The 25,430-nt window shown below is 41.0% G+C and overlaps 1 protein-coding gene across 1 annotated transcript in view; it reads left to right on the top strand.

The window, feature by feature from the left end:
* Positions 1-25,430, top strand: part of LOC311528422 (sodium channel protein type 2 subunit alpha-like) — a 202,780-nt gene that overhangs the window by 62,806 nt on the left and 114,544 nt on the right. Inside the window, 8 exon segments of the mRNA XM_084643439.1 lie at positions 6,847-7,128; positions 15,879-16,001; positions 16,003-16,010; positions 16,391-16,471; positions 20,019-20,147; positions 21,186-21,277; positions 22,308-22,544; positions 23,466-23,529. Coding sequence (XP_084499565.1) covers positions 6,856-7,128; positions 15,879-16,001; positions 16,003-16,010; positions 16,391-16,471; positions 20,019-20,147; positions 21,186-21,277; positions 22,308-22,544; positions 23,466-23,529 — 1,007 coding nt within the window. The 5' untranslated portion in view covers positions 6,847-6,855.

The following is a 25,430-nucleotide window of genomic DNA, read 5'->3' as shown; positions in this document are numbered from 1 at the left end:
CCAGGCTGCCTGTGTACGGCTTCATGAGCAACGGCATTAAGTGGTAGGCTGGAACACCAAGGAGAACTATAGGCATTTCAACATCCCCGACAGTTATTTTCTGGTCTGGAAAATAAGTCCCTTGCTGCAGCTGTTCATACAGACCAGAGCTTCTGAAGATGCGAGCGTCATGTACCTTTCCCAGCCATCCCACGTTGATGCTGGTGAAATGTCCCTTGTGATCCACCAGTGCTTGCAGCACTATTGAAAAGTACCCCTTGTGGTTTATGTACTGGCTGCCTTGGTGGTCCAGTGCCAAGATAGGGATATGGGTTCCATCTGTGGCCCCACCACAGTTAGGGAATCCCATTGCAGCAAAGCCATCCACTATGACCTGCACATTTCCCAGGGTCACTACCCTTGATAGCAGCAGCTCAGTGATTGCGTTGGCTACTTGGATCACAGCAGCCCCCACAGTAGATTTACCCACTCCAAATTGATTACCGATTGACCAGTAGCTGTCTGGTGTTGCAAGCTTCCAGAGGGCTATCACCACTCGCTTCTGAACTGTAAGGGCTGCTCTCACCTTGGTATTCTTGCGCTTCAGGGCAGGGGAAAGCAAGTCACAAAGTTCCATGAAAGTGCCCTTATGCATGCAAAAGTTTCATAGCCACTGGGGATCATCCCAGACCCGCAACACTGTGTGGTCCCACCAGTCTGTGCTTGTTTCACGGGCCCAGAATCGGAGTTCCACGGCATGAGCCTGCCCCATTGCCACCAGGATGGCCAAATTGCTGGGGCCCGTGCTTTGAGAGAAGTCTGTGTCCATGTCCTCATCACTCTCCTCACTGCGCTGCCATCGCCGCCTTGCCTGCTTTTGCAGGTTCTGGTTCTGCATATACTGCATGATAATGTGTGAAATGTTTACAATGCTCATAACTGCCGTGGTGATCTGAGCGGGCTCCATGTGTGCCATGGTATGGCGTCCGCAGGAGAGCGGAGTGGCAGCGGAAGTGGTGGCTGATGACCTGTGAGGTGGATTCATGAGAGCAGGAGTGCAGAGTTGAAGCGGGAGCCCATGAGAGACAACTTGGAGAAATTCGCTATTGAGACAAGAGCAGAAGAGCAGAGTGGCAGCAGAGGCGGTGGTTCGATGACGATGGTTAGCAGTCCTACTGCACCGTCTGCTGAAAGCAGGATGGCGCCCACACGGAAAAAAGGCGCGAAATGATTGTCTGCCATTGCTTTCACGGAGGGAGGAGCGACTGACGACATGTACCCAAAACCACCCGTGACAATGTTTTTGCCCCATCAGGCATTGGGAGCTTAACCCAGAACTCCAATAGGCGGCAGAGACTGCGGGAACTGTGGGATAGCTACCCACAGTGCAACGCTCCGAAAGTCAACGCTCGCTTCGGTACTGTGGACGCACTCTGCTGACTTAATGCGCTTACTGGGGACACACACAATAGACTGTATAAAATAGCTTTCTAAAAATCAAATTCTATAAATTCGACCTAATTTCATAGTGTAGACATACCCTTATAAAAATTCGTGACTAGACTGAAATCATGCAGTTAGCAGATACATGAGCTAACCACTAATTTAATCAAAACAGATGATTGCAGTGATATTTTGGCACTTACATACATTGCCTAAATGTTGCTTAATAAATCCAGTTCAGATGGATGAATCTGCAATAGTTAAGAGTAATATTTATTCACTGCCAAAGGGAAAATGTCAGTTCACTCACCAATGTAAAAATAGCTGTTTAAGTGAGATTTATTAAATGTAATACTCAGATTTTGAAATATACGAATGTATATTATGTAACTGTAAAATTATTTTGAGAATTGGCCCTGTTTTGTGATTGAAGATTATTAAAATTAGTGCCTGTATCAAATCATTTGGAAAATCCAACTAGGGTTCTAAAGGAAAACACACAAGAAAACATGAATGTGGCTGAAAACTCTTAATTTTCTTGGCCAGTAGCTGATAGTCACAAGTAAACAAATGCATCTGTTTTGACAGTTTGCTGTTTTATATTAGCTATCCTAGTATCAGCCTCTGTCTGTGAAGCAAATACAGTACAGAGTCAGAGAATATTCCACAGTAAGCACTTGGGGTGAGGACGGGGATGGGTTTTAGGTATGACCTTTTCAGGAAGGGTAGCTGAAGGCTAGAAAAATTGATAGTGACTCATAATCTTTTATAGAGAGAAATATTAACCACTTGATCTAGAAGGATGTTATCAGGTAATTCTTTTTAGATATTGATCATCATGGCATGCTTTGTGATTCTTTTGAATGTCTGGAAAATCAGTTGGTCTTGTGGAAATAGAAGGAATAGGGTTTCGAACTTTCTGATTGCAGAAAATTGAACACCCTTGCCCCGCCCACTGCCCTAAGGACCCACCTCTGTCCTGCCCCTTATCTGAGGGCACCCCCCACTCACTCCATCCTCCCTCCCTCCGTCGTTCGCTCTTCCCCACCCTCACTCACTCGCTCATTTTCTCCAGGCTGGGGCAGAGGGTTGGGGTGCGGAGGGGGTGAGGGGTCTAGCTAGAGGTGTGGGCTCTGGGGTGGGGTCAGGGATGAGGGGTTTGGAGTGCAGGTGTGTGCTGTGGGTGGGAGGGTGGGGCTGAGGAGTTTGGAGTGTGGGAGGGGGCTCTGGGCTGGGGCAGGGGAGTGGGATATGGGAGGGTGTGCAGGGTGCCAGCTCTGGGAGGGAGCTTGGATGTGGGAGGGGATTCGGGGTGTGGGCTCAGGGCGTTGCTTACCTCAGGCAGCTCCTGGGAAGTGGCAACATCCCTCTGGCTACTAGGCAGAGGGCGTGGCCAGGCGATTCTGCGCACTGCCCTTGCCCGCAGGCACACCGCCCCCATAGCTCTCATTGGTTGCAATTCCCGGCCAACGGGAGCTGCAGAGCCGGCGCTCGGGGCGGGGGCAGCCCACGGAGCCTCCCTGGCTGCCCCTGCGCCTAGGGAGCTGAGGGACATGCCGGCAGCTTCTGGGAGCTGCATGGAGCCAGGTAGGGAGCCTGCCTTAACCCCGCTATGCTGCTGACCGAACTTTTAATGGCCTGGTCAGCTTTAGAGGTTTATATTGAATCATGTTGTGTTTTGGAGATCTGGAGATTAACAGCAGTTATCATCACACCTGTACAAACATCAACATTACACATCACTGGGAGGGAGGGTAAGATTGCCCCCAGGGAGGTGAAAGTGTTGCCATGGCAAACCAAGGCAAATCCAAACTGTGCCGTAAGGCTCCTCTCTTTAAAGTCCTTTGTTTGTCAAACAATTACATAACATTGAAAAGAATGAAAATTTAATAATTATGTAACAATCATTCCACGTAACAAGACCATAGGGAATTATGAGAGTCCAAAAAGGTGTTAGATTTATTGTTACTACACAAATTACTTTTAAAAGCAAAGCAAATGATGAAGTTATTGGTATAATACATGAAATATGAAGTATAAATGCTGCAGATTAATACGATATTATGAAAATCTGCATATTGGTAGGATTTTTGAGACTGTTTAATATTACACATTGTATAGAACAGTGTGGAAATACAATACTTCTATTGCAGTGGAATACTTTTAATTGGTACACCCTCCTGGAGTTAGAAAACATGCTTATTAAGCTATTTCCTTGATTAGCAGAGACTCAAAGAAATACATTGTATTGGGAGAGAATCACATTCATTTATTTAATTCTTTATAATATGCTCGTTTTAAAAACAATTCAAGTATTTAAACTACTATAATAAGGTCCGACTGACTTACTGGGCGAAGAAGCAGAGAAGTAGTGTGCAGTGAACAAGGGTTTACACTATACCTTCCATCCTTTTTCTAGCCTCAGAGATGAGGAAGCTTTGGCCCCTTTAAGGATTACCTACCCCCGGCCTCCTAATGGGCCTGAGGGAGGGAGCTTTGTGACTGACTGATTGTGTGTACAGAACGGTGTAGCATAAGATTGTTGGTTCCCATGCATCCAAGGGAAAGGCTTTCTGCTAGAAAGAAAAGCTTCCTCCTCCCCATGACATTAGAGTAGGACTGGTTTGGTGGGCCTTGCAGTGGACTTCTGCTAGCCACTTGTTTGGGGCTGGGAAGGAAATTTTCTCTCACAGCGTGGGGTTATTTCATTTCCCCACAGCAGCCCAAGAACTCAGTGCATAGAATAGATTTTTAAATTCATTTTGTTGCAATTTGCCAAGTGCCCAGTGCAGTCACTTGTTCCATAGTGGGCTGATTCCCCGATGAAGTGGATTAAGTGAAAGCATCTCTGAAAGAACTTGGGGAACATTGGATGGGGCTCCTATGTCTGGCTCAATGAAGAGAAAACTCTCTCTCCCCCACTGCCTTAATGCTGGTAAAAGCGGAGGGCAATGCGTCCCAGCAACAGTGCTGGAACAGGTTGACCAGGTGGGTGGCTGGGTGGCTGGCAGTGGCCCTCCACCAGGTGGAACAGATTATAAAGGAAGGATGAATTATTGCTGAATAGTTGAAAGGTGTGTTAAACTACATTCCTGGTGTCTTGTATTTCTTTCTGTAGTGTCTGAGACAATAGGAAATTTACATTAGCAAGCACAGTCCAGACCTGCATATTACTGTTAATAGGCTTGCAGAAAACAGTGTGTGCCACTTGAGTGGACTAGGGCCATGTCTACATTTACCAGGGATCGACGCTGCTGCGATCAATGCAGCGGGGGTCGATTTAGCGGGTCTAGTGAAGATCCTCTAAATTAACTGCGAAGTGCTCTCTAGTCGACTCCGGTACTCCACAGGAACAAGAGGAGTAAAGTAAGTCAACAGGAGAGCATCTCCCGTTGACGCAGTGCGGTGTAGACACTGCAGTAAGTCAACCTAAACGTTATTCATGTAGCTGGAGTAGTGTAATTTAGGTCGACTTACCCCGGTAGTGTAGGCAACGTGTGCATTTTATCTGTTCTTAGTTACTGAAATACATGACACTGTTCCTGTTTTCTGGCAGTTGTACAAGTTCAGCATTTGTACTGTTGCATCTGACTTGTGCAGCATTCATCATGGTGATAATTAACAAAAAAGAGTACTGTTTTCATTTTATCAAGCAGTATGAAAGATTAAGAAGTACATCTCATGATGAATAGTTAAATATACTTGAATATTAGGGCTTAACTACACAATTAGTTTGCAGCTGGGGGGTATGAATCTAATAGACACTAGTCTGCCACAGTTTAACTGTTCGTGTGGACCCTGCTTATGTACATTAACAATTTGTTAATGGTCTTTGTTCTAATCCTCTAGAATATTGGACTATATCAACTGAACTGTTAATGTGCATCAGCAAGGTCTATATGGACAGTTAGAGCGAAGCAGGCTAGTGCAGGGTAGATTCGCACCCCAGCTTGCCATGAACTTAATGTTCATGTAGACAAGCCTTTAGTATTGGTTCAAAATATATTCGATATTTTTAAAGCAGAGTGGAAAGTAATCTGCTATCAAGTTATAGTGGATATCCAGTGTCTCAAATAAAATAACTTTACAGAAAACTAACGGTGAATATTCTGAAAAGCTCCCAGGGCATAAAAACAGGGCTGTTTTGGAAAGTGTTTTCCAACCATTGGACCTAATATCATAAGGACTTAACTACGTGTTTAGCTTTATACATTCTGAGTAATACCATTGATGTCAATGGAACAACTCAGTGTGTACAGTTAAATACAGACACAAACCTTTGTGGGATTGGGGTCTCACCAATGGCAACTGTAATAAATTATTTTTTCTTAACGGGGCTGCTGGAATTATTGGGTCACTTCAGGAAACAAATGGTATTAGCCTTTATTACTTACAACATTCTGAACTACAAAAAGTAAAGCTGATTGTCAAGTTATGAACTTTTCTCATTATCTCATCATACTTTTGTTTATGAAGTTGGCTTGATCATCAGAAGAATTCAGTACCGATGGGTTCCGTGGAAGCCAATGAGAACTGCAGGTAGTTAACACCTATGAAAATCAGGCCAAGTATATGCAGAGGGCACAGCACAGTTTACTGTGACGTATAAGGCTGTCTGTCTGCAAAGACAGATCAAGGAGTTGTGAAACTAGCAATGAAGATTGTATGTATAGTCTGATTTTGTTTTCCTGACTTTTTAAAATTGTATTGTCTTGGGTTTTCCTCAGGCAGGAAAAGTAATAAATTTCATGCAAATTTGGTCATGGTCTCTAGTTAACTTCAATGGCTTCAGCTGTGAAGTCCCTATTGCTTCCCCTCCAGTTTTGCCAAAAAGAATCGGTGTCACTATGCCAAAGATACAATTTGAATGGAATGGAAAAGCTTAAGTGGTTAGCTTTTTATTAGGTAGCTGTGAAATAATTCAAGTCCCTTACAGTACAATGCTTTAGGAGAGGGTAGGAGGCAAATAACAGTAATTGTAAAGATTTTAGTCATTATTTGTAGCTGTCCATTCATATTTTAAGTAGGTAACTTAAATACATACCAGAAACTAATAGTATGTATTAATGGCATAAACTTTATTATTTTCAAGAGTTTGATTTCTGCTTTAGATCTGATCCTGCAGGACCAGCTACTCAGGAGATAAATCCCATTGATATTGTGGCAGAAGTGGATTCTTATGCAGTGATCTTATGCAGTTAGGTACCCAGTTTCCTCAGGTATCTTTTTGAAAAATCTCAACCTTAATGTTTTAGATAGTTTACATTTTCAGTTACTGGTAGGTAAAACCAGATAAGCCATTAAATAAACTTCAGGGAGTGTTTTGATTTTTGTTCCTATTGCATTCTTGTTTTCCTAACTTTTTTTTTCTGTTCCTCTAGAACTTTTTTATACAAGAGGCTAAACGTTAATTAAAATTTGCAGAATGAAAAGATGGCACAGGCACTGCTGGTACCACCGGGACCTGACAGCTTCTTCTACTTCACTAGAGAGTCTCTTGCAGCTATTGAACAACGTATCACTGAAGAAAAGGCTAATCGTATCAAACAAGACCATAAAGATGATGATGTCAATGAAGAAAATGGTCCAAAGCCAAATAGTGACTTGGAAGCAGGAAAGACACTCCCATTTATTTATGGTGACATACCTCCGGGAATGGTGTCTGAACCCTTGGAGGACCTGGACCCATATTACGTCAATAAAAAGGTAGCTGTTTACTAAACCTATTCTTATGCTGCATCTGTTGAATTTAATGCACTGTTAGACTTTGAAACCTACTGTAGCATGGGAGTGGCCAGCTTGGCAGCCTCAATGAAAGTCATGTACATCCTGTGATGTCACATACACAAATTGATTTTTGTGGCCACAGTATGAATTTATTTGTAAATGTTCCATTTTTGGTAGGATGCGCTGCTTTTCGGTGATGACCATTGTGATAGACACAGGCCAGTTGGGTACAGCAGAGTAGCCCTATTGGGATCCAGGAAATGGGCGGGCAAAGCCTGCCCACTGCTAAAGGATCCCCCCCAGCCTAAGGGGGGGGTCCACAGGACCTGGAAAACCAAACAATTACGGGGGACAACTAATGAACAACAGGGACAGGAGTCAGAGTAACAGCCGTGTTAGTCTGTATTCGCAAAAAGAAAAGGAGTACTTGTGGCACCTTAGAGACTAACCAATTTATTTGAGCATGAGCTTTCGTGAGCTACAGCTCACTTTCGCGGTCAAAGGGTCAAACGAAGGGAACTGGATGGGGACACCGAGCAGAGGACCCGGACAGTGCCCACTGCTCCTCAAAGGCGTCAAGGGAGTCAGTGGACGCCGCCCAGAGGAACTCTGCCCAGAGGCGTGAACGGACAGAGGATCGGAAATAGGCCCCACAGTCACAGGAGACTGCATCGGCCAACCTCCTCACCCTGGTTTTATAGATGGCCACTTTAGCCAGGGCCAGGAGGAGGTTGACCTACAGCAGAGTAGCAGAAGGCAGATTTTCTGGCCACTGGATTAAGTTTTCTGTTCCTTAACTGACCAGAGTAGGGGCTGTTCCAGGCTAATGAGAACACCTGACTCCAATTAACTTGCAAAGAGTCAGGTGAGGCCAATAAGCTAATGTGACCACCTGACTCTAATTAAGGCCCCTCTAATAATATAAAAGGGCTCACTCCAGTCAGGCAGAGAGGAGCCAGAGGAGAGGAAGTGTGGCTGAAGGGCTGGTTAATGAAGACACCCTCAGGTCATTGGTAAGGGAGTCCTAAGGTAAGGGTGAAGAAGGGAGAAGCAGGAGAGCTGTGGGGAAGTGGCCCAGGGAAATGTAGTGACTCTGGCAGTAAAAGGTTGGCTGCCAACAGCTGCTACCATTAGGGTCCCTGAGCCGGAACCCAGAGCAGAGGGTGGTCCCGGGTTCCCCCCAACCCACCACTACAGAAGCACCTCATGGGAGGGGAAAACAGGCCCCTGTCAGGACTGGAGGCTAAACTGTTTTGGCATGAGGCCGTAGGAGCAACAGAGACTGTGGGAATTCTCTCACCAACCTCCATTGCTGGCTTATGATGAAAAAGGCTCAGTAGACTGTATCCCTGGCCCTAGAGAGAGAAGGGATACGTGGAGGGTTGCAATGAGTCTCTGAAACTAGCATAAACCGCTTGGAAGCGCGGGACACATGGGGACAAGGTCGGAGCTCTGCCACACCATATATTCCTCAGAGTGCTTGCCATCTGAGTAGGGGAGGGGGACTGGTTTGCCTTCCTGCTTATTGCTTCCTGCTCCCTGTTCCTGTTTATGTTCTGGTTCCTGTTCCCTGGACTCAGTTCCAGTTTGTGTGTGTACACATAGTGTTGAGTATATGCAGCTACTCAGTGCCTGGTGCTACATACCTGGCATTTGAACAGTTATATTTTGTTCAGGCTGTTGCTGACTTACCTAGTTCATGGTAATTACAGGTTTTGATTGACCACCTACCTGCGTGTTTCCCTTCAATTTCCTTGTGTTTTGGGATTGCTGTTCTGGGTTGCACCAGCATGTAATATTATGGTGACTAATGCTTCCTTTCTTCAGCCTATGCTGCCTGTGCATCGTTTGGCTGTTGACTGGTGATGGAAAATTCCAAATAATGTGCAGATCCTGCAGTTTTCCACTGTTTAGGCTGTGTTGACATTGATATTTATGATGGACTCTCAGAGCCCAAGTCCTTCTTTGATGCGGCTGTGCAGAGTCTCAACAAGTATTTTGGGACTGGAGATTCTGTTCGGCTAAAGAGGAAAATGTTTTTTCATGGTCGACAGCAGCCGAACAAAACTGTATGTGAGTTTGCATGTTTGCAGTGGTTGGCCCAGGACTGTGAATTTGGGGATGGTATGATCATGCTCAGGGATATTTTGTGATTGGTGTAGCAAATGACCAGTTGGGCGAATGGTTACTGGCTGAAAAAGATGCTGGAATTCTAACTTTTGATCCCATGGTTGCTAAGAGTGTGGCATTTGAGAGGGCTCAAGATGAAAGGGGTTCTGTGTCTCAGACTGCTGCTACCTTTTTGTCTACGCTTAAACCATCAGCCGCGCTCCCTACTTCCATCTTCCAGAATCGTACGACACATGTACTTCTGCCCTACAGCTTCGGCAACAAAAGTTAACAGCTCCTCATTGTTTCCACTATAGTAGTGTGGATCACTTGGCCAATTTCCCTGCTCGTCTAGGTAGAACTGCTATGTGCTGGGCTTGTGGGAAGGAAGGACACTTGACATTAGTGTGCTATTGTGCTCTGTTTCACAATGATCTAAGGCCTCAGTTGCATACTGTGAATGTGAAGTTGCATTAGATCACCTTTACCCAGGACCCTAATATTTTCTTTATGATCTTCTCATATGGCAAGGTGCTAGAGCTGTTATCCTGTATTGTAGAAATTAATGGTACACTGCTGAAGTTCATGGTAGACAAAGGTGTTGTGATTAGTGTTCTCCCCTTTGGGTTAGTTCATAATCTGGACATTAGCCTGACTACAATGATTATGAAAGCTTGGAAATTTGTATGTTTTGCAGACAGTGGATGAAGCTGTATGCTCTGTGCTCTACAAAGGCATAGCCTTGACTTCAAAGTTTTATATTGTTAAAGGTGGGGCTACAGATGTTCCATTATTGTCCTGTGATCTGTGCTTGCAGCTTGGTGTTATGCATAAATTAACACAGGACAGCTAACGTGTGGTTATGTCAGCTAGAATAGAAAAGGATATCCAGTGTATTGTTCAGAGACCCAGTGGTTTATTTAATGGTAATAGTGTTTTGTCCATGGGATATGTGTATTCTCTGCAGTTGAATTCAAACACCAATCCCTTTGCACTGCCTGTATGTCGTATATCTCCTGCATTTGTGGACAAGATCTGAACAGAATTGCAGCTCATGAAAGATAATGGTATCATTTGGGAGAAGGGTTCACAGATTGGAGCTTACTCACATGATCTTATACAAGAAAAATGGTGACACTTGAAATACACAGATTTTAGGGCACTTACTAAGTATGTGAAACATGAGTAGTTTCAATTGCTAGTGAAAATGAAAAAGGAAAAGTTATTTACTTGTTCCCATAATATAAGAACGAGGGGCCGCCAAATGAAATTAATGGGTAGCAGGTTTAAAACAAATAAAAGGAAGTTCTTCTTCAGTCAGCGCACAGTCAACCTGTGGAAATCCTTGCCTGAGGAGGTTGTGAAGGCTAGGACTATAACAGGGTTTAAAAGAGAACTGGATACATTCATGGAGGTTAAGTCCATTAATGGCTATTAGCCAGGATGGGCAAGGAATGGTGTCCCTAGCCTCTGTTTGTCAGAGGGTGGAGATGGATGGCAGGAGAGAGATCACTTGATCATGACCTGTTAGGTTCATTCCCTCTGGGGCACCTGGCATTGGCCACCGTTAGTAGACAGGGTACTGGGCTGGATGGACCTTTGGTCTGACCCAGTATGGCCATTCTTATGTTCTTATGCTAACCTTCAAAGAGATGACATGCCAGATTTTTGTTGTGTTGGATTACCGATCTGATTATTGGCAGATACCTGTGGCTGAAAGTTCACAGTGGTTACTGACTTTCAGCGTGCCATTTGGGAGGTACTGGTATCAATGACTGCCTTTTAGCTTAATCTCTGCTCGTGAGGTATTTCAGAGAGTGGTCTCTTAGCTCCTTGATAATATCCAGGGTGCAAATTGATATTTGGATGACACTGTCTTTCCAAAGACCCTTCCTGAGCATAATGCTATTCTGGATCAGGTGCTAACTCAACTCCAGTACGCTGGCAAAAAGTTGAATGTGGTCAAGTGCAGTTTGCAAAAGATCCTGTAGCTTTTCTAAGGCATTCTCTGTCAGCCAATGGTATGAAACTGACACCAGAAAGGCTACAAGTTGTTGTTTTGCTACCATTACCCACTGATCATAGCAGTTTTTGTTCCTTGGCCTGGCTTAATACATAGGAGACCATCCTCCATTTTAGTATCTTTGCCAAGCTGCTGTGGAATTTAATAGGGCCGGGGACAATTCTTTTGGACTAAAGAAGCAAAGCAGTGTTTTGAAACCCTGCATCAAGCCTTCTGTGGGATCCAATCCTGTGCTTATTTTGATTCATGGAAAGCCCGTAATGAATTCAGACTGATGCATGTAATTGGTGTCAAGTGCAGTTGTGCTCTAGGAGGCATGGCTGGTTTATATTTGCATCCTATACACTCATCCCGATGGAAGCGAAGTATTCCCAGATTGATCTAAAATTCTTGGCTATGGTTTTTGCTATTTTATGCATCAAAGTCAACTTAGTGGAAAGACATTTCACCTTAGAAACTGATCCTGTGCCTATTTTGGGCCTCTGTGATAAAGCCATTGACCTGCTGAATGTAAGACTGCTTCCCTGGTTTATTCAGTTGCAGCAGTATGACTTTGATTTGGTACACATTAAAAGTCATGGGTATGCTCCTGGAAGTTTTGCTGGTTTGGTACCCTCATATGCAGAAACAGCAGCATATACCGTATGCTTTTTACTGAAAGATATGCCAGTTGGCTTAAGGCAGACTGCTTGACCTAACTGTTCAAGATGCTAAACTGTGCAAGGTGATGCATGCTGTACCAGTGGACTGGATGGATGCAGTCCTAAAGAAAACTTTGTCTATATTCTATAAAATTTGTTCTGACCCTATATTAAAGACATGCCACTTGACATGCAGAGGAGCCTGGGAGATCATCCCAGCAGCGTTGCAACAAACAGGCCTAGATGTGGCTCATGAAGGACACTTGGGAGTTACAAAGATGAAGGAACTTCTGCATAGTTATGCTTGGTGGGCAGGGCTGCATTCAGGTATAGACTGTTGTGTGAAGGCATGCTCAGTTTGCACAATGCATAGAACTACTGGCTCCTTAGTAACTGATAATCATGGGAGAGAATTGAAGTGGACATTATAGGCTGCTCAATTGGACTGTGTGGCACTGTTGACCATTATAGACTATTACTCACGTTACCCCTTTGCAGTCATTATTTCACTAGATGCCTCAAGGAAGCTCATTTCTTTCCTAACCACTTTATTTATGATGTTTGGCCTACAATAGACTCTTGTGGCAGATAATGGGGAAACCTTTTTTATCAAGAGAATTTGAAGGTTTTTCTGACAGGTATTGGTACAGTGCATTATAAATCTGCTGTGTACTATTTTCAAAGAAGTGGGATCGTGTAAAGACTGCATGGGACTCTGAAGTAGCATGTAGATGGCATACTGGAGGAATGTCAAGATACACCCTTCCCTGTTGCACTGTGTCATGGTTTAGAGGATGTTCAGAGTACACCTCATGAAAGTATTGGAGAAACCCCATTCTATTGGCTCTTCACCTGGCCTATGAAAACCAAGTTGTCTATGCTAATGAAAGAGGTTCATCCCACCCCTTCGCCATTCTCAAAGCTGACTCATGTCATTAGGAAATATGCAAGTCTCAGAGAGCATATCCATGCAAGACTCTATGCATTCTATCCTGGAGAAGAAGTGTATCTTAGATGAGGATCTGGAAGTGTTTTAGATACTTAGGATGTGATCTTGCAGGCTGTAGGGTATGGAGCATGATGAGTGCATCCACCACAGGGAGAACATATTGTTAACCAGCGAGATATACCCCTACTGAAAGGAGAACAGATAGGGAAGAGAACACTCTCTTTCAGCATATGATGATGTCATGTGGCCAATTGGGAAGTTGTGTCACAGCAACAGCATCTACCCCTTTAGTTTAATTGGTTCTACATAGAAAGTGAAAAGTAAAGAAGAGCTAGGGTCCCTCTGCCTCATTCCCGCATGAATAATATAAATTTATATGAAAGTAAATGGTTAATGACTGTAACTAATTGGTTTGGGATCAATATAAAAGTCTGGCACCAGTGAAGAAAATTGCTTCTTTTCTACTAAGCCCTACTAAAAAGTTAATATTTTCTGTTGTAAATATGTAAAGACCAGTCAACATGACCTATTACTAAATGTTGCTGTTGATCTTAGGTTTTATAAATGCTTGTTTTACTAAACATTAAGCTAAATTTGAACTTGACAGGATCCTGTTAAGGCTGCATAAGTTTATAAACAAATAAAATTGTTAAAGCCTGTTAGCACCTTTATTCTTTTTTTCTTTTCTTTGCAGGAGTTCCATAGCCTAGGTCCACTGCTATAAAAGGTGTCCCTCCAGTGCTTGCAAGCCTTCCCCTATTGGTTAACAGTTTCTTTGTTCAGCTGAAATGTAGTTGTCATGGGAGATCATGGATGCAGAGGAATAATTGATCTCTTGGGTACCTAGGGCTAGTCTTATGGAAAGCACCTTGAATTGTGTTCAGTAAAGAGCAAGTATAGAGCATGGAGTATTGGGGTAATGTGCTCATGCAACCTGCATTACTAAGCAATGGGGTGCTGCTTTTTATAGCAGATAGGGCTATTTCAGTTTTAGATAAGAATTACAATAATCACACATGGAGGTTACAAATGCATGCACCATTGTAGCTAGATCTGAGTCTGATAGGCCAGTTCTTATGGAAGTGGATGGTTTTTAACAGTCTATTTAGGCATCTAGTAAATTTGACCCCCAATGATGAAAATGACCTGATGAAACAATCTGAAGTCAAATGTCCTCAGTAATAGGAATGTTAGAGGAGGGAAGTTCTTCATTCTTCCCACTAGAATCACCTTAGTCTTGCTTGGGTTTGTATTTAGGCAGCTTCTCTATATCCAAGTGCACATTTCAACTAGGCATTGAGAAAGCTGGGAGAGAGTGCTATTTATACTTGATTTAGGGCAGCAACAGAACACATGTAATTTATATATTATTGATTCTTCAAACTTCTCCGTGTTTCTATATATATGTTGAATAATTTCAGTGAAAGGGTTGTTTCAGCTAATTAGCTGTTGTTTTCCTTTCTGAATACTTGAGGTTAAGTGGTGAAATAAGAGATATAGGTGTGCAGCCCAATCCTGCAAATACTTACACAAATAAATAATTTTATGGCTGTAAGTATGCCACTGATGTCAATGGGACTACTCACATGAGTAAAGACACTGACCTTGTATGTGTTTACAGGATCAGACCTGTGAAGAGGAAACAAAGATTTTTTTAAAAAATATACATTTCCAACTGGAAAATTGACTTTCCCATATTCAAAATAGTACCAATAGAAGAAGACTACTAAGGTGACTATGGAAGCCATAGACTGATGATGAGATGGGGGGAAGAAATCATGAGAGAATGCAAAATGGGAAGTTGATGCAGAAGATTGTGAAACAAAGCTGAAATCAGTTTGAAAAAAGAAAACAAAATTAGAAGCAAATTGTGGCTGTGCAGAAATGAACACAAAATAATAAAATTATGCTTTAAATACATAATCAGGAAGAAATTGAGAGAAGGAAGGAATTTATAATTTAGGAACAGGTTATAGTCTATAATTAAATCCATACACCATCTGTGTAGGATGGAATCTACAAGTAAGAAGATATAAACAACATGAAATAGTGAAAGAAAAAGAATGACTTCCTCCCAATTTAGTACTGGAGTTTAATAGTCCTATTGGATCAAAAGTAAACATAAAGGATCAAAGGAAAAAAAATAGAACTCCAATTTTTAAGAAAATAACACGAGCCAGAAAAAAATCAGTTTCTCAATCTGACAATAGTAGCAGGCAGAATTCTAGAAATATGAACAAGGAAAATAGTCATAAAATATCCCACAGTTTCTCTATGACTCTGTTTGACTCTGTCTCCCAAGTGTCTACCAGTTCAACAGTCCTAATGGTAGTTACATTGTGCCACTGAGAAGACAATAAATCCATAAAACACCAGGGTGTGTCTGCTACACAATTCTAAAGTGCTGCAATGATTAAGTAAGATGAACCTAATATCAGAAAGTGCTTGACTTGCACAAATGGCCATTCAGGTGCTCAAAACAGGTATTATTTGAGAGCTAAAGTTCCTCTTTGGACATTCAGTTGGACCATGCGTGTCAATAATATCATTGGGTTCATTTTTCACCTTTAAAGAGAGATTAAAGTCATGCCACTGTTTGGTTACAGTGTAATCTTCTTAAATTATATTTCTCAGAGAGAGAGAGTCTGTCTGTCTAATACTTTGCCTCCAGTTTGTATTATTCTATCACATATCAGGTAAATGTAGAAATAAAGATTTCTTTTAAAAGAGTGAGTGAGACCGTGAATATCTTTATTATTAATTATTATTATTATTATTACTATTCCTGCTGAAATTTTTGACCTGATGCTTGTTTGTGCAAGTAGTTCCATTAAACCATGAAAAATAAATGGGACCACTAACATGAATAACAGCAGCAGACTCAAACTGGGTGTTTATAGCAATGCTGTATATCAGGCAACATAAACATATCTAACAGTGAAAATTACTTAATTGTGATTGAAAACGTTTGTTCAGACTTTCTAAATGTATATTTTCCTTTTTCCAGACTTTTATAGTATTGAATAGAGGGAAGGCAATCTTCCGATTCAGTGCCACACCTGCCTTGTACATTTTATCTCCTTTCCATCCTCTTAGAAAAGCAGCTATCAAGATTTTGGTTCATTCATATCCTTTTCATGTAGTTTGTTTAGAATGGGTATGTTTTTAATATTTAGTAACATTGGGTTGTTTTAAAATTGAAATACGTTTTTGTTCTTAATTTCTCCTCTTAGAGTAAATCTGAATTAAATTAATCACATTGGTTGAACCACCAATTAAATTCAGTGGAAGAAAAAGATAATGTATACTCCTAGAATACAGAATTAGCATAAACAGCCACTGTTTTAATATTTTTCTTATAACTTTAATTGACAGTTACTTTTATGAAATTCCTTAATTTGTATCATATACATTTATTAACAGTCCATATCCTGGGAAACTGCTTACATTTCATGTGATATAGTTTCTTGCATTTAAGTTGTCATCATATGTTCCTTAACAAAAATCTACATTATTCAGCATACTTATTATGTGCACTATTCTGACTAACTGTGTATTTATGACATTGAGTAAACCTCCAGATTGGGCAAAGAATGTAGAGTAAGTAAAAATGATGTTATAAAGTATATATTTGCTTCACAGAGATGTTGAGAATTAACTAATTAATGTTTGTGCAATATTTGAAAATGTAACATAACATATCAAGAGCTGAACCTTTTATTTATTTATTTATTTATTTATTTATTATTTCTAAAGTTAGACCTTTGCTTTGCCACCCAGCTCTCTTTAGCTCGAATCACCACATGTTATGCATGGCAGACTCTGGTGGAAGTAAGGCTGTGACATTGCCATAATTTTAGCAATACAAAGTTCTCTTCACTGTTGGTATAAACCACTTATCTACTGAGATATGTTCCTCTTTTACTTAGAAGGAAGATAGCTATTCAGAAGAAAAATAATACAATTAGTCTCCCTAAGATGCTTTTCTTGGCCATCATGAACCACCTACTTTTCTTTAAATATAAAAATTAAAAATGGGTCACTGACTTGAATTCAAGCAAAGGGCAAATACATGCCTTACAATTTTTCCCTGATGGGTCTTGCCAATGTATCTAATTCCTGACCCCTTAGAAGTCTTCCACAAAGGGAAAATAAAATATTCCTCCAAGACACTTTCATGAAAGGGCAACTCCTCCCAGGACCATTTTCTAAAAACCTCTGCTAGCCCCACTGTAGTCCACAGTATAGGAACAAGTCCAAGTGTGGTGCACTTCATCAATTCTCACCTAGAACACAGTCTCTAGTGTCAGTGCAGATCAGCCCAAAGCATAAAGGGGCTATAATTTTCTCCTTCACTCTTCCACTCCAACCCTGAATGGATCCTAGACAAGAATCTGGTCCCAAGTGTTCATATGACTTTGTTAGATCTGTCAATTGCTTTTGGTGTCTTTGATTATGAGGTGTTATTGCCTTGCTTTCAGACTGTAATGGGAGTGGATGGGTCTGTTTTTGGGTGGCTCCATTCCTTCCTTGCCTGATCATTTCTAGAGGTTGGAGTTGGGCATTTACTCATGATCTTATTGACTTCAGCAGGCTTTGGATCAATTTCTAGATCTCTATCTAATCCAACCAATTAGTGTTGTCAAATATCTTATCCAGTGTATGTGTGAGATTGACCCTTGGATGAGAGCTAGCTAACTGAAGCTTACTCCATGTAAGACAGAGATGAAGCTGTTAGGTTGAGGGAAGCTTCCAGAAATTATGGTGATGACCATATTTTCCAGGCTTTTCTTGAGTGTGTGTTCATCATTAACATAAACAATCTGAGGATATTATTAATGGCCAACTGCCATTAGACAATCATATATCAAAAGTCTCTGAGGAGGCCTTTCTTCAGCTTCATCCAGACAGGAGATTGTGATAGCTTTTATTAGATGTGACCCTTGCTAGTATAATCCAGGCCCTGTTCCTCAATGCTGAATTACTTCAGTGTGCTCTGCAGTGCTCTACACCTCAAGTCAATTCAGAAAGTGAAACAAGTGCAGAATGCAGGAGTCTGCTTATTGAATCATGTTTCTCAAAGGAGCACATGACGTTGGAGCTTCCTGATCTGCATTGGCTGCCTGTTTGATTCAGGATGGAATTTCAGGTGTTACTTTTTATAAATAAAGCCTTAAGCATCTTTGGATTTGCCTGTTTTCAAAAACACTCTCTCTCTGTGGACAAGAAGGGAAGTGAAGCCTCTCAATATAAAAGAGGGAGCTGCTAATGGAGAGCCTTGGGGAACCATCAGTTCTGGAATGTACTTCCACCTCAGCCCTGACAGAAATAGCCCAGGTTTCTTCAATTTCAGGGCATGCTCAAAGGCCCATCTCTAAGACCTAACACCCGTTCTTAATCCTGGATGGAAGAAAATTGACTTGAGGTTGTTTCTGTTGCTTCTTATTTTTTTAACAAAAGCAACTTGAGGTCATTTTTAGACATTTTTAAAATGTACAAGAAAACGTGTTATCTGTCACTTTACAAACTGGAAAGCTCTATAAACCAGCCTTTCAGGAGGGGATGCAGGGTGTGGGCTCTGGGAGGGAATTTGGATATGGGAGGGTGCTCGGGGCAGGGGGTTGGGTCATGGGAAGGGTTTTGGGGTGTCACATCTGGGTGGCGCTCACCTCAGGCAGCTCCCTGCCTGGAGAGGCAGGGACAGGCAGCTCTGTGCACTGCTTCCACCCACAGGTGCCTCCCCCACATCTCCCATTGGCTGAGGTCAATGGTCCTAGGTGAAGGGACAGCCATGGGGACTCTACTGCCCCGCGAGCGCTGGCTCCACAGCTCCCATTGGCCAGGGACCATGGCCAATGAGAACTGTGGGGGCGGCACCTGCAGGCGGAGGCAGCGCTCAGAGCTGCATGGCCATGCCTCTGCCTAGGAGCATTGACCTCGGCCAATGGGAGCTGTAGGGGCGGCGCTTGGGGGGCAGTGTGCAGAGCCACCTGGCCCATGCCTCTCCGGACATGTCGCCACTTGCGGGGAGCTGCCCGAGGTGAGTACTGGCCAGATCCAGCACCCTGAAACCCCTACTGCAACCCTGCCCCAAGTCCCCTCCTGCACTCAAACTCCCTCCCAGAGTCTGCGCCCCAGCCATGACCCCCATCCCTCTTAGTTAACTGGAATTTTTGACTTACCAGCAACCCCGCCCCCCGCATTCCCCAACATGCTGTATAACAAAATCTTTTACTTTATATTGTTTTTTCTCACCTTCTGAGCCCTGTCCATTTGGACTTATGCTAACCAAGGATGTTTTATTTACAGACAGATATAGATGAAAAATAGCACCATCAAAAATAATTTAAACTTTCTTTACCGTTTCTAAAATATTTTTTCTGTAACATACTTAGTCATACACAAGAAACATTTGTGTAGGGAGGTATAAAGATTTTTATCTTCACTTGTTTGAGACAACCTGCATAACTCTAACTTGAGGATTTGCCATTTGTGAGTAATGCCCTCAACTCTTGTTGAGAAAACTTGATATCATGCACGTTTATATATAATATAGCTATGATAATTTTTTTTGTCCTTCTGCATTGTGTGAACAACTTTCTTTGGCTGGAACCGTCTTTGCAATCCATCACTGCTGTTTCTTTCTTGGCTACAGAGGTAACTGAAGAGCAGTATAACTGCTCCTCCTTCATAAAGTGCTGAATGTACTGCCTCTATATTGCACCAAGTCCCTGCCAACTCATGCAATGCAGATGCAGGAGTTTAGTCAGGATGTCTCCTGGCCAGCCACCAAATAATTGGAGCAAGGATTGTATCTCACTGAGAGTGTGATGTATGCAGACTTAAACTGCAGATGTCCATGGTGTAACTTTTCTTTAGGTAAACAGATTTTCTGTGCCCAGACATTCTTTGAGCTCTAAATTAACTTAAAAAAAAATAAAGGAGAGAGACACAAAAATGATGTTAGTTAGAAGGCACTGGAATCTTGTAGTGGAGGTTTAATGAACTGTCTACTAAACTTGATCCAGTAGCAGCAAAGGTAGTATATTTAAAAATTAATATTTTTGTATGACTCTCCTTGTGATTATACTGACACACTATTGGTTGATTAGGGCCATTAACTCTTCCTTGGATATTTTTTTCTCAGGTACACTTTTACTGGAATTTATACATTTGAATCCCTTATAAAAATTCTTGCAAGAGGCTTCTGTATAGATGGTTTTACTTTTCTTCGAGACCCCTGGAACTGGCTTGATTTTACTGTTATTGCATTTGCGTAAGTAAAGTAAAAATTTTAAAAAACTGACTGTGGAATGTCAGTTACTTCAAAAAAAACCCCTGTTTTTGCTGTATTTAGAGTGATTTGTAGCCAAATCTTGTTACATCTTTTACACACTTACATAACGTACAGCAGAAATGATATTCACCCACTAGTATAAAACAGAAGTCATCCTTCTATCTTCACTGCATAATGTAGCCAACCTAGTCTACATTAATTAGGTTTTCAAAAATAAAATCAGGGTTGTCCACTTCATTTGAAATTTACATTTAACTGGTAGTCCCTATAGCTTATTAATATAGGGCAAACTCCAGTGAAAGGAGAGAATTACATATTAATGTAATTCATTGGCTTTAAGATCACCAAAAAGGGCTAGATAAAAGATCCAGGTAAGTAGCATAAGCACTTGTAATGCCAACAGACCCTGGTCGTCAGTGGGCAGGATCAAACCTAGGACCTCTGTAGCTTAGTACATGAGCCTCTACTGCATGAGCTAAAAGCCAACTGGCTGTTAGCTAAGGCTGTAGAGCCGACTCATTTTATCTCTCTAAGTGGTCTTGGTGCCACTAGATGGGACAGAACACCACACGTTGGAGGTGTGTGGGTTACTCACTGCCTGCGTTCTGAATAACTTTAATCCTACAGGCATGTAACAGAATTTGTAAACCTAAACAATGTTTCAGCTCTTTGCACTTTCAGAGTATTGAGCTTTGAAAACTATTTCTGTAATCCCAGGTAAGAAGTACCTGGGGAGTTAATAAATTGCCTAGGGAAGTTGTGGAATCTCTGTCATTGGAGATTTTTAAGAGGAGGTTAGATAAACCCGTGTCGGGGATGGTCTAGAACAGATAATACTTAGTCCTGCCATGAGTGCAGGGGAACTGGACTAAATGACCTCTCAAGGCCCCTCCCAGTGCCACGATTTTATTATTCTAACTATAAGGTAGTAGGTCAGGTGTTAGGCCCCAGGTATCTCCAGCTGTTTAATTTTGTGTATACTGTCATTGTGTTTGTGTGTGAACTCCCCTATTACAGATATCTGACAGAGTTTGTGGACCTGGGCAATGTCTCAGCATTGAGAACATTCAGAGTTCTCCGAGCATTGAAAACAATATCAGTCATTCCAGGTGAGAGCTAGGTTAAACACTGAGGCTGACTTTAAGGGTTTTATGGGCTTTTCTATTATACTTGATCCATTAGCAGTAAAGACAGTTCTTTTAAAAATTACTGTTACTGAGTGACTCTCCTTGTGAATTCTCATGTTTTTTAACATAAGTATTCTTGCTTCCTGGCCTTTAGACTTTTATACACACACAAAAGAGGAGTCCAGATTTTAAATTTGACTTAAAGATTCCTTACCTTTCTAACATTTTCTTTTAACAATCAGCCTTTAAGTTTAATAAATTCATTCATGAGAAAATTGCAGTATGCAGCCTGTGTAATTTTAATCTTAGGATGTCAAATTTATATCCTCCATTAGAATCCAAATTAATTATTTTTTACTTTTTCTTACTACTATGAAATTTAGCATTTATTGTAGGGATACGTGTGATTGAAAATTTCAATCAGTTTTTTTTTAAAGTAGAATCACTAATAAAGAGAAAGGAATAAGATAATAAAGAATAGCACGGGCACTGCATGAGGTATTTATTATCTTAAAATGCCTTTCTTTACCAAACCATCTCCAGTTTGATAGGGTGCACGATAATACAATAGCTAAAATTTACAACATAACAATATCTTTACTTTTGCTATACCAATGTATTGTGTCATTGAAAAAACACTGAATGTATTGTGTCATTGAAAAAGCAAATGTTTGGAGCAAGAGGCATCAGCAAAAAAATTTAAATTAGAAATATTTTTCTTTACATGGAATTCATTTAAAGTACAACTAATAGTCACTTGTTTTTCTGTGAAAATAAGTGCTTTGGAATATGTGCCACTACTTTCCATTCATACTTTCAAATTAACCAGTGTTTAGCTAATCATTTTTTTTCACCAATTATGAGACTTATTGTGTAAAATTTTAATTTTAAAAACATTGCAACCATTTATGTAGAACTATGCATGAAATCTTTAATAGCTAGAACAACTCATATTAATTTATGTCTAAAATAAATTTTTAAGATCACAGTAAAAATCCCTTTCTGTTTGCAGGCCTCAAGACTATTGTGGGAGCGCTCATTCAGTCTGTGAAGAAGCTCTCAGATGTAATGATCCTGACTGTGTTTTGTCTGAGTGTATTTGCACTAATAGGGCTGCAGTTGTTCATGGGCAATTTGAGGAATAAATGTTTGCTGTGGCCCTTAAATGTATCTTCTTCTGAAACTCGATTTGCTCCATTCTTCATTAATGACACATTGTTTGACTGGAAGGCGTACATTGAGAAGAAAGGTAAGAATTACTGCTTTAAGTTGTTAAAATGTTTACGGTTGAAGTCTCCTGTTGACTTACCTTACTCTTCTCAGGGAGCTGGAGTACTAGAGTTGACCAGAAAATGCTCTGCCATTGATTTAGCGGGTCTTCACTAGACCTGCTAAATCGACACCCACTGCATTGATTATAGCAGCACTGATCTCCCCAGTAGTGAAGACAAGCCCAAGAAGGATTGTGATTTCAAATATGTTTAAGCAGTAGGAACAGATATACCAGTATGCCTAGAAATAAAGATCAGATTCTCTGAAAATCTGTCATTAAGCTCAGAATTCTTTCTAAATAAAACTTTTATATTTTTTACAATGTGTGGTAACTTGAATTATAACTGTACGTTGATATAAGCTCCCTTTGGACTTGTCTATCAATAAGCTCCTTTAAAATAGCTCTCTTGCACTGCTAGTGACTATAGTATTCATTTGCAGAGACCTTTCCTTTAAGGAAAAGGCCTTTGTGTTGTCTAACTTCTGAGCAAAGACTGACTATACAAGTTGTATGAAGATTTTATGAAACATAGTGTACTAGAATCAGTCAACACACAAGTATGTTTTATATGTGAGTATATTTGTGCACCATTCTATCATGCATGCTTTTGGTAGTTTTAAATGAATGAGAAATTAATATTAACTAGAATATTAACAATAAGCTATATTTACAGTTGTAGGAACGTTTGTCTTATTTTCTTGAAGTGCACTAGTTTAAATTCTTATCTTGACAGTAAGCCTAATCTCTTATGTTTAAATAACTAAATTTCGTGAGTCAGTTTTCTTCTTAGCAAAATGGGTTTTACAGCTACTGATGTTTATCGTACAGCACTGTAACTAAATGCAGCATTCCTTTCGTTCAATATTATAACGTTTTAAAATTCTTTTTTCTTAATAGATCATTTTTATAGTTTAGACGGACAAAAAGATGCCCTGCTTTGTGGTAATAGCTCCGATGCAGGGTAAGAAATGTTGTATGTTATACTGTGGCTTTGTATAAAAAAGATGTAACCTTTTGGCAACACAGCCGAAATCATTCATTTAGCTGGCTAACTGCACTGTCAATCAACCTATATTCTTTCATATTAGAAAACATCTGAACTAAGTAGGTAAAAAATTTACAAAATATTTTTAATATCAGTTTGCTTTCCAGAGACCTGTATTGGACTTGAAAATTCAGTTTCAGCTGACAGCAGTTGTACTATGAATGACTTAAAATATTTGTCTCCATCTCTTCCTTGTTAGACAGTCTTCGCAGTTGGCATTTCCCATCTCCACAGCAGCTAGAGGGAGATCAGATCTTTGTTCTGAGCCTGGGCTTACGGAGAGCTCTGTAGAATTCTCAGCTTCCAAACTGCACACATGGCAGCCTCTGGGCCTCCTTTTGTAGCAGAGCTTTCACAGGATTTTTTAAAGATTTGTAACTAAATGTCTCCCAGTCTATTCACTGGCTTCAAGGTTTTTCTCCTCAAAACTGTCAAAACAAAAAAATATTTTCTTTTGGCATTCTGAGGAAGGTTTGAAGGACAGCCCCTCTGCTCCCCCTCAGAAATGGCAGACAGACAACACAGGGAACCAAAACGGTAAGAAATGTTTCCCCATTGCTCATCCTTACATACAATAGCAGCTGCCAGAACAAAGATGATGATCCCTGCTGGCAAGGCCTATGCTGCGGCATTTGAGCAGTCTCCAAGGAAACTCAGCTAGCGCATTGGTGAGATCTGCACTGAAATGGCTAGCAGTCTTCAAGTACATAAAAGGTTGTTATAAAGGGGAGAGCAATCAGTTATTCTGCTTATCCACTGAGGACAGGACAAGAAGTAATGGACTTAAATTGCACCAAGGGAAATTTAGGTTAGACATTAGGAGAAGCTTCCTAACTGTAAGGATGATTAAGCACTGGAACAACTTACCTAGGTTATGGAATATCCATCACTGGAGATTTTTAAGAACAAGTTGGACAAACACCTGTCAGGGATGGTCTAGAATTCTAGATAACACTTGGTCCTGCCTCAGTGCAGGGGACTGGATTAGGTGTCTTCTCGAGGTCCCTTCCTGTCCTACATTGCTATGAATTTATGGTTCAGTGGGCTATAAGGAAGTTTCCACTGATTAGACCAGGCCAGAATTAACAGCATGGAAGTGGGTGGTAAATTCCAGTTTTGTTTCTCAAAGTAATTTATAAAGCCCTCAATGGAAATCAACCAATTCAAAAAAATGGGTACTTGAGATTATCAGAGGAGGACATTCTGTAGAACTGATTCACTGTCCCAGGGACAAGTTTATCCTTTCCCCAAAGTTAAAATAAACCAACACTATCAACAACAAAAATACTTTGTAACATCAGAAGATGAAAGATGCAATAGTTTTTCCCTAACACATTAGAGCAATACCCTAGAGAGACAGATACTTTGGAAAGTCCACAAGATTTTTTTGTAATACAAAGAGAAATTATTGTTTTTCTAGGTTTCTGGTCTCTCAGTAAATCCACAAAGGAATTAATATTCCAGATGGAAATTCTGACATCCATTACTACAGCATTACTCCCATAATTAAGAAGTCATCAGGGATAACTTAGCTTCTTTTACAACAGGAAGCATTTTTCAGTGCACAGCACTAGTTTATCAGACTTTTATAAGTATTCATAGAGATCATGTCATCCCTCCATTCAAATAAAAGTGTATATTTCTTATCAGGTCTCCTTCACGGCTCAGTGCAACATAGAGCCTAGCAGCCATCACTACATGCCTTTGGGAACAGTTATTTGAGCGAATAGGGAAGAACCAGTCAGAGCCCTTACAAAACTTCAGCATCTTTGGATTGTTCTGGTCACTTCCAGCCTGACACTACAGTAAATCAGTAA

Source organism: Lepidochelys olivacea (genome assembly GCF_965140295.1).
Source record: "Lepidochelys olivacea isolate rLepOli2 genome assembly, chromosome: 11".
Lineage (NCBI taxonomy): Eukaryota > Metazoa > Chordata > Testudines > Cheloniidae > Lepidochelys > Lepidochelys olivacea.
The sequence above is the reverse complement of the archived record's forward strand: the minus strand, read 5'-3'. Positions and strand labels throughout refer to the sequence as shown.